The 8,797-nt window shown below is 47.2% G+C and overlaps 5 protein-coding genes across 5 annotated transcripts in view; 3 read left to right on the top strand and 2 right to left on the bottom strand.

Moving 5' to 3' along the window:
• Bathy15g00570 (predicted protein (Partial)) lies at nucleotides 1–2,544 on the top strand (the record flags this gene model as incomplete). Its single annotated transcript, XM_007508881.2, has 1 exon — nucleotides 1–2,544. A coding segment is annotated over one exon (2,544 nt), but the record flags the coding sequence as incomplete, so codon positions are not given.
• Nucleotides 2,545–2,820: 276 nt separating this feature from the next.
• Bathy15g00580 (predicted protein) lies at nucleotides 2,821–4,926 on the top strand (the record flags this gene model as incomplete). Its single annotated transcript, XM_007508875.1, has 1 exon — nucleotides 2,821–4,926. The coding sequence occupies one exon, from the start codon at nucleotides 2,821–2,823 to the stop codon at nucleotides 4,924–4,926; it is 2,106 nt and encodes a 701-aa protein (XP_007508937.1).
• Nucleotides 4,927–5,002: 76 nt separating this feature from the next.
• Nucleotides 5,003–6,868, bottom strand: Bathy15g00590 (predicted protein; the record flags this gene model as incomplete). Its single annotated transcript, XM_007508738.1, has 1 exon — nucleotides 5,003–6,868. One exon carries the CDS (start codon nucleotides 6,866–6,868, stop codon nucleotides 5,003–5,005), a length of 1,866 nt encoding a protein of 621 aa, XP_007508800.1.
• A 445-nt stretch (nucleotides 6,869–7,313) lies between these two features.
• Bathy15g00600 (predicted protein) lies at nucleotides 7,314–7,937 on the top strand (the record flags this gene model as incomplete). The annotated part of the gene is made up of 1 exon (XM_007508734.1): nucleotides 7,314–7,937. The coding sequence occupies one exon, from the start codon at nucleotides 7,314–7,316 to the stop codon at nucleotides 7,935–7,937; it is 624 nt and encodes a 207-aa protein (XP_007508796.1).
• Nucleotides 7,938–8,078: 141 nt separating this feature from the next.
• Nucleotides 8,079–8,797, bottom strand: part of Bathy15g00610 (DEAH (Asp-Glu-Ala-His) box polypeptide 16) — a gene marked incomplete at both ends in the record, with an annotated part of 2,889 nt that continues 2,170 nt past the window's right edge. The window contains one exon of the mRNA XM_022379228.1: nucleotides 8,079–8,797. This exon is cut by the window's right edge and continues 2,170 nt beyond it. Coding sequence (XP_022234919.1) covers nucleotides 8,079–8,797 — 719 coding nt within the window.

Raw genomic sequence — 8,797 nt, forward strand, 5'->3', positions numbered from 1 at the left:
CCTGATCTAGTTCCTTACCACGGGATCGGGGTTCCACGTCCTAGAGACGACGCAAAACTCAAAGAAGAAGAAGAGGAGAAAAAGATTCAAAAAATGAAATGTGACGATGGTGATGGTGACGACGAGAAGAACACATTTGCAATCCAAAATCTACCGGAAGGCGCCATCGCGCACATTTTCTCTCTCCTCCCGGCGTTATCTGTGATTAATTGCATGCTCACTTCGAAACAGTTATATCGAGCAGCCGTGTCGGACGGGACGTGCTGGAAAAGACAGTGCGAAAAACTCGCCAACATCGAGAGTTTAGACGATTTACGAGCGAAAGCGAGACGAGATATATTCATGAATTCCGCGAAAGACGAAGAGAAAGTGAAAGAATCCGGGGAGTATTACAGGAAAGTTTTCATTGAGATGCAAAAGAACCCGTTGATGCGGTATCGATTTTTGAAGATGATACCGACGCTCGGCTTGAATGTGCGAGAATTGCGTCGCGGAAAAAGTAGGAGAAAGAAGATGGTTTTCGGTGGGTTTAGCTTCAACGCCGTGGAAGGATACGACGAGGAGGAGGGAGAAGAAGAAGAAGAAGAAGAAGAAAAGGAGGATGCTACGATGGAACTGGTTGACGACGACGGGAAGGAAAACGCATCGAAAAATTTTAGAGACGAGGACGAGAATAACAAGAACAAGAAACGAACCTCGGACGGCGCGTTGAAAGAGATGCAATCGAACCGAGAACGATACATAGAGCAAGACGTCGTAGATTTGAATGGAGGGACGAATAGAAAAAGGAAGAAGAAAATCATCTCAGACTACTCGAGTTTTAACGTTCAAGAAAGAGTGGAGGTGAGGAACAGTCATCGACAGCGCATGTGGGAATGTTTAGACGTATGCTCGGGGACATTAAAAGCGGTTAAACTCGTAGGATTCCTCGAAAAACCTGAAGAAGGTTTGCGAAGTAGGAAATTGCGCGAAGCGGCGAACATGAAGGCGCTATCGGCGCAAATAGTCGTTCGAGCGACGACGAGGATGGGAGAAGAAGACCACTTAGGCGCGAGAGAATACTTGAACGGAGCGAATTCTATCGCGCGATTAGAACGTTTAGTTACGATTGACGAAGACATGCCGTTTGAGGTCCCGTGGTTAGTAGGAGAACTTCCGCTAGAGTTGCAAGCGGCGGAAGAAGAAGACGAGATGGAAGCGAATTCAGTTGGCAGAAGGCGAATTCTTCCGCGACTCAGCGGTAAAATGCTCATGATTCACGAGCATTTTCCGATATCTTTACGCGCACAGCGGTCGAGAGTGTGCGAGGATCCAGTCGTCGCGAAAAAACAACCGCCGCAAGAGTGGTGCTATGACGACGACGGCACTTTTCGATTGAAAAGATCTAAAGTGCGCATGCTCACGCAGCAATTGATCGAAGGCGTTCGATTTGCGCATTCGCGTGGAATTGCGCATAGAAATTTGCATTGCGGACATCTTTTAGTCGACGATCAGAAGAATAATGGCAACGGACAACTCGTAATTGCCTCGTGGGCAGCATCGAGAGGATTTCGCGACGTTGGAAAGCGCTCTCCTTTGCGTTCGTGCACCGTGCCTTATTACATCGCGCCTGAAGGACTCATCATACCTCCTGTGCAACAAATCGATCCCGATTCCATCGACGAAACCGCTTACGATGATATCGGAACGTTCGACGGAACAGATAACGGAGATGAATCTACTATAGAGAAAGAAAACGAAGAAGAAGAAGAGAGCAAGAAAAAGAAGAAAAAGAAACCAGTGCTTCCGAAACAGTACACAAACGCCGTGGACGTGTGGTCGTGCGGTTGCGTCTTTGCAGAATTTATCCTCGGTTCCTCGCTCTTCAACAAATTCGCGTATTACGAAGGTGCCGAACAGTTGGATCAAATTTTGTGCATTTTTAAACTTCTTGGAACACCAAACGAAAAGTCGTGGCCGGATGTTAAAAGTATACCCGGTTGGCACGAGGATATGTTCCCGAAATGGTTACCAAGAGTCTCCTTCTTGAAACTAACTCGCGCGAACGAAATCACCGTTTTCCAGGCCGATTTGTTGCGAAGAATGTTAACGCTCGACCCTTCGAGAAGAATTACCGCGCACGAAGCGTTGCATCACCCGTATTTCTCCTCCGAAACCGAATTCAAAGACGATCGCATCGTAATGTACGAAGACGAAGACGCGCAGCGTTTAAAGCTGCCCGGCGGCGAGACCATAGTTCAACGACACGTTCGTATGGTGAGCGCGAAAGAGGATGAAGAAGAAGAAGAAGAAGAACTCTTCGGCATCGTCTCTAAACTCGAACAATCGCCGTGTAAAAAGTACCACCGATATCACGTCATCTTTGACGCGAAGCAAACGCCTCTATCGATGAGTTCGTTGGTTTCGCTCGAGACTAAACTCGAGGTGCTTAAAAACCGCGACGACAAAGAAGAAGAAGAAGAAGAAGAAACAGTGCGAGTCAAATTCCGCCTCGCCACGCAATATTGGTCCGAACGCGACGTCTTGTTAAAGATGGTCTTATAATATATACATAGCAATACAGCTAGAGAGAGAGAGAGAGAAACACATATAGAAGCGTGTATAATATACAATCTGAAAGTAGAAATACTCTTTTACGCCAAACAGGTGTATTTTTGATGAGCCTTTTTGTCTTTTTGTCTGCGATTCCGCCGTTTTGACACATTACCCACAGAATAAATCAAGAATCTCTCTTCTTCATCGCGCGCATTTTACGCATTACCCAAAGAAGAAGAAAAAGAAAGTTCTCGTCGTCGCGAATACATCCTCGTCGTCGTCGTCATGGGTGGAACGAACGACAACGACATGAATGAAGTCGCCGTCATCGACGAACGTTTGCAGAACAATTCCATAAAAATTTCCAAAGAAGACGGCTTGAAACCGGTGTCGTTAAACACGTTAAACACGCAAACGCACTCGGTCGGGGTGATCATCCCTCCGCCGGACGTGAGAGCGATCGTGGATAAAACCGCGCAGTTTGTCGCGAAAAATGGCCCAGAGTTTGAAACAAGGATCTTATCCTCGGAGAAGAACAATCAAAAGTTTTCGTTTTTAAGAGAGAATTCACCGTTTTACTCCTACTATCGAGGGAAGATCGAATCGAATAAACTGGAATTGGAAGGAAAGACGATCGAGGATCAGAACAAGAAAGGGATGGAAGTCGCGGAGCAAGTGCAAAGTCAGAGCAAGTTTATGGCTAAAAGTACGACTACGGGATTGTCATCATCGAAACCGGAAGTTTTAGAACGTCCGAGAGAGTTCAAACATTCCGTCGGGACGCAGCCGCCGCAAGGCTTGAAGAGGAGCGAGATTGAGGTGATTAAACTCTCCGCGCAGTTTGTGGCGAGAAACGGCGCAAAGTTTCTCTCCGGGTTAGCTTCTAGGGAATATCAAAACCCAGAGTTTGCGTTTTTGAAACCGGCACATCCTTTGTTTACGTATTTCACCAGTTTAGCGGATTCGTACTCGGAGGTTTTAATGCCGGAGAATAAGCAAGAGATGGAGGAGATTTTAGACGTGGAGGAGGATTATAAGAAGGCGTTAGAACGATCGTTAAAAAGGTCCGAATGGGACGCCACGCAAACGAAGAATAGAAAAGATATCGAGGAGAAAAAACGCATGGAACGAGAAGCGATGGAGGCGATCGATTGGCACGATTTCGTGGTGGTGGAGACAATCGATTTCGACGATGGCGAAGACGAAACGTTACCAGAGCCAATCCCGATGAGAGAAATTGTTGGGTACTTGAAGAGACAAGCGTTGGAGGATGCGTCGAAGGTTGAAACGCAGCCGGCAACGAAATCGACGACTTTAGTAGAAGAAGAAATAGACGTAGGAGGAACAAGAGGAGCCTCTGCAGTAGCAACCATGGACGACGAAGAGCGACAAATCATGCGACAAGCGCAAGAGGCGGAGAAGAGAGTGAAAGCAGCGTCGAGACCGTTAGCGCCAAATGCGTCCGATGAGAAGCACGCGTCGGGTATTAATGAGAACTTACCCGAACCTGGTATGAAAATTGTTCGAAACTACAAGAAACCAGAAGAAAGAGCGGCAGCTTCCAAGGGCGATAAAGCGACCAAGTTTGCGGTCTCGCCAATCACCGGCGAACTGGTTCCGGTGGACGAAATGGCCGAGCACATGCGCATCTCTTTGATCGACCCGAAGTGGAAGGAACAAAAAGACGCGATGTTGAAAAAGTTACAAGGAAGCAACAAAGTCGACGACGACCAGTTCGCGAAGAACATTTTAAGTTTAGCGAAATCGAGACCAGACATTTTCGCCAGCGGGAACGATAAAGACGTCTCGACCGCCTTGAACGAACAAATGAAGAAGCATCATCAACAACAACAACAACCGCCTGCGCTTGCGTCAATAGCAGCTCCTACGCCGCAACCGGCGGCACCTGTCATTCCCACTATGATTCAACCACCGCCGATGATGGCGCAGCAGCCGATGCCGCCGCCGCCGCCGCCACCGGCGACTATCGCGACGAATGCGGGAGTTGGACAAAAACGAGGTCGGGAAGATGGAGGGGATGACTTAGATGCAGAACCGGTGAAACAAAAATTACGGATCGGAGAGATGGAGTTGGAAGACGAGGATAATTGGCTCGATGCGAATCCAGGTACGATTAAACTCAAAATCTTATGCCCTGACGAAGCGAAGGACAAAAATTTGAACGGCCAAACGATTGATCTGGAATTCGGAAGCGGTAAAGAAACGGTGTTGAAAATCAAGCAAGAGTTGAAACCTTTGCTAGGGAACTTAGCGCAAGGGAAAATGAAATTGGAAGTCAAGAAGATGGGGTTCTTGAAAGATGCAAACTCGTTGGCATATTACAACATCAAATCAGGCGCATCGATTCATTTACATCTGAAGAAGCGTTGAGAAAAATATGTATTAAATTAGTATTGATAGTATTGATCACGATAAAAAAAAAGTGGTACATTTACAGAAGCAATCATTAAAAGCACGCGCCAGCCTTCCCTCTGTTCTCAAATTGTTTCATTCCCGGGCGAGGTAAAGACGGTAACGAGTTTTCGTTGTCGTTTTTCGGTCTCTTCTTTTCGATTTCTTTGCGTTCGATGTCTCTTTGAAAGTGTAACTTAGATGCGCGAGTCAACGCCATGGAAACTTTCGTATCGTTTCCGCCAGTTTTCAACGCTCTTTTGTAATCGTCCACGGCCTCGGCGTATTTCTCAACCTGCTCGTAGGCGTTGCCCCGTTCGAAGTATAAGTCGGAGAGTATTTTTTTCGTCGCGTCTGCTTCTTTGTCGTTGATCGCAGAGGATGTCGCATTCGATGACGATGATAACGAAGAGAGTAGCTTTTTACCTTCCTGAATGGCTTCGGCGTAATCTTTCGTCGCATTTCTGGTTTTACCGAGTAAAACGTTTGCTTTCGCGCGTCGTCGTAAACAATCCATGATTTTCACTTCCATTGTTGTCGTCGTCGTCGATTTATCACCTTCTTCTAACGTCGTGGTGTCTTCACTGCCGTCCTCCGAAGCTGGCGGCGAAGAAGAAGAAGTGAAGAAGCGAAGAAAAAATAGTGCCGATGAGAACGATTTAATCGCGTTTGCGTGATCACCAGAGGATTCAAAATGATCGCACGATTGCATCGCTTCTTTGAGAGAGGCAAACTCCATCGGAGTCGACACGTCGTTGATTTGAGCGTCAAGCTCGTTTTCAATCTCCTCCGGCGTCTTTGAAGGAGTGAATTTTGGCGCTAAGTTTCCGTCGCGGAATTTAATTACTTCCGCGCGTAAATCGCGCAAATTTATATTGTTGCTGTTGTTGTTGTTAATGATAACAATTCCTTTCTCCTTTACTTTGCCATCTGGAGCGTTATTCAGGCGTAACATAGAGTTCTCGGAAGATTCTGACGATGACAAACGCTTCCACGCTTTGCCTACTTCTGTTTTCACGAGCGTGACGCGAAGGGACTTTGCCGTCGTAAGCATGCAGCTCTTCTCCCTCACGATTGCATCAAACAAGCACGTAACCGAGAGCACATAGACTTTATCTCTTTCCTCTTTCGATTTAATCGACACCGTAAAACTTCGCTCGTTTTGTATTTCCAACTGCGCGGATTTCAGATCCATCAATTTCTCGTCGTGTTGCAAGCGCACGAAGATTTCGCCATCTCTATCTTCCCACGTGTACCGATCGATGTTAATGACGCGAGTTTCGGGGGAGCGGCCTTCCTCTTTCTCGCCGTCATCAGTGTCACCCTTTTCTCTATCTCCAATCATCAAAACTTTTTTCTTATTCTTTTCAACTTTCAACAACTTTGGCGGTTCTCGTTTGATACCTTTCGCCTCTTCCAACCGGCGCATCCGCTCTTCCTTCATCTTCGGATCGACTCTTGTCAACTCGTGCTGGACTAAATCTATCGCGCCTTGCGTCATGTGATTTCCCACGAAATTTGTCGTGTGCCCGCTTTGTGGTTTCTCGTACCCGGGTTCTCGCTTAATAATCGTACCGTCCGGCGTTTGCTCTAAAGCGTCGTAGCCTTTCTTTTTCTCTCCGGTGGAGATGTAATACTTCCCGCCGTGCGCTTTCTTATCCCATACGGTTTTACCGATTTTACCGTACGATTTCTGTTTGATGAGTTGTTCTTTCGGTATTATCATCTTATTCTTATTCGTTCGACCCTCTTCTTCTTCTTCCGCAAACCGACGATCTGAGGAATTCTTCTCCTCGATCTCGTCCTCGTTTCTCCCGGCTGTCCCGTACGTCTTGTATTCCTCCCACGCTTTCGAATGCTGCGCGCCGTCCGAAACCCGATCCAGCGATGGGTTATAACACGATTGGTCGTACTCGCTCATGTCTCAAATATATATGTGCGTTGCGTGTGTGTGCGTGTGTCAATATATCGCGCGTTCGTGGTCGAGGTTGATATTCTTTTTTTGTCGCGCTTACATTGCGCATGTTTGACTCGAAAAAAAAAACAAAGACGTTTTTAAGCGTTTTTTCGGTAAGTCCTGCCTGCCTGACTCAGCAAAAAGAGATAAAACCTAAATTTTGGAGGAAGAGTTTTTTCTTCTGAATTTCTGATATCTCGCCACATGGCCGTCGTACTCAAAAAGCCCTTGATGAAAAAGGGGATTATAAAGACAGAGAGAGAGAGATTACAAAAAAGAGGAGATATTTTCTTCAATTTGGAATTCAATTCACATATCAACAGAATCTATTACATCTCTCTCATCAATCACAACAACGCGCGCAGCTTAGCAGCTTGAAGTAGTTAAGAGAGTATCATTACTCATCGTCATGGGATTCTTTTCCAAGTTTGCGAAGAAGGAACAACAGCCGTCGTCTTCAGACAAAGCGCCCGCGGGGACGACGAGTGGCGATGACGATGAGAAAAAAGAAAGAAAAGCAGAAAAACTCGCCTCGAAGCAACCGGGGAAACAAGCCGCCGCGTCACGGGAAGAGATCGATTACGTGCAAAGCACGTGGCAACAAATTTTCCCAATGTCCGGTCCGAATAAACTGTCCTCTGAAGATTTGGACGCGAAGAAAACTGCGGTCGGCGTTTTACTCTTCAGAGAGATTTTCTCGTTGGCGCCGGGAGCGTTGGCATTGTTTTCGTTTAAAGACGTGGAGGATGTGTACGAATCGCCGATGTTGAAAGCTCACGGGAAAGCAGTGGTTGGCGCCGTCGATGCCGCCGTACACTTACTGGACGACGTATCGAAGTTAGTCCCGATTTTGGAAGAACTTGGCCAATTTCACAACAAAAAGAATATCGTCGGGGCGCACTACGACGTTGTCGGGCAAGCCGTAGTTAATGTTATCGGGTCTGCGTTGAACGGTTTGTCCGAGGCGCAAACGAACGCGTGGGTGAAGGTGTACTCGACGATTAAATCAGTAATGTTAGCCGCCGGTAAGTAAGGCTTGCGAGAGGAGTGAAGAAGAGAGAGAGAGATTGAAGGAAACGAAAGTACCCGTATGTATTATATTCTTGCATGAAGATGCACAAAGTGAACGCTCTCATTCACAACACAAAACTATCTATATCTACTGCTACTACTACTACTTCGCTCCTGCTTTCATTTTCTTCCGAGCTAAAAAGCGCGCTCTCGCTTCGTTCACTTTCTCCTCTTGCTTGACTTTCTGTTGCGTCTTGTCCTCCTGCGCGTTCGTCGCATTCGCGGCTGTATCCCCATTTTCAGGACCGCCACCAGACGAGAAATCTCTCTCGTTTTCATAAAATCCACCGCTGAGCTTCTTCACGTCGATTGGACTTTCCAACCTCGGCAATGCGTCTTCAATCCATTCGTATTCCACTTTGCACACGTGTCTCAGAAATGGACGAGATGTCATGACCATCTCGTGATAGACAATCCAATCTGGCAACAATCCGTCTTCGTCCGCCAACGCTCGCGCACAAGACGGATGCACCTCCGTCAACGTTTTCGTTTCGAACGCGAACGTTTTGAAGCAATTACTTGCGGTACCTCTTCTTACTATTTTAGAGATGAATGCGTAATATAAGGCGTTCTTGCCGAGCTCTTCGAGATAGCTCGTCGCGCCGAAAGCGTACGATCTTCGAATGTTAGCGTTGGCGAAATCGCCGACTCCGGCGAGACCGCCGGGAGCGCCCGCGCTGCCTCCAATCCATCCGAGCTGGTTTTCTCGCGCGTTGTTTAGCGCGCGCGCTTTTTCGCGTTCGCGTTTGAGCTTTTCGCGTCGGTCTCTAGAGACCATCGGTCGTTTTCTGTTGAGCGCGAGTTGCGAAGCGTTTTTGAACC

This window comes from Bathycoccus prasinos, assembly GCF_002220235.1.
Source record: "Bathycoccus prasinos genomic : Chromosome_15".
Classification (NCBI taxonomy): Eukaryota; Viridiplantae; Chlorophyta; class Mamiellophyceae; order Mamiellales; family Bathycoccaceae; genus Bathycoccus; species Bathycoccus prasinos.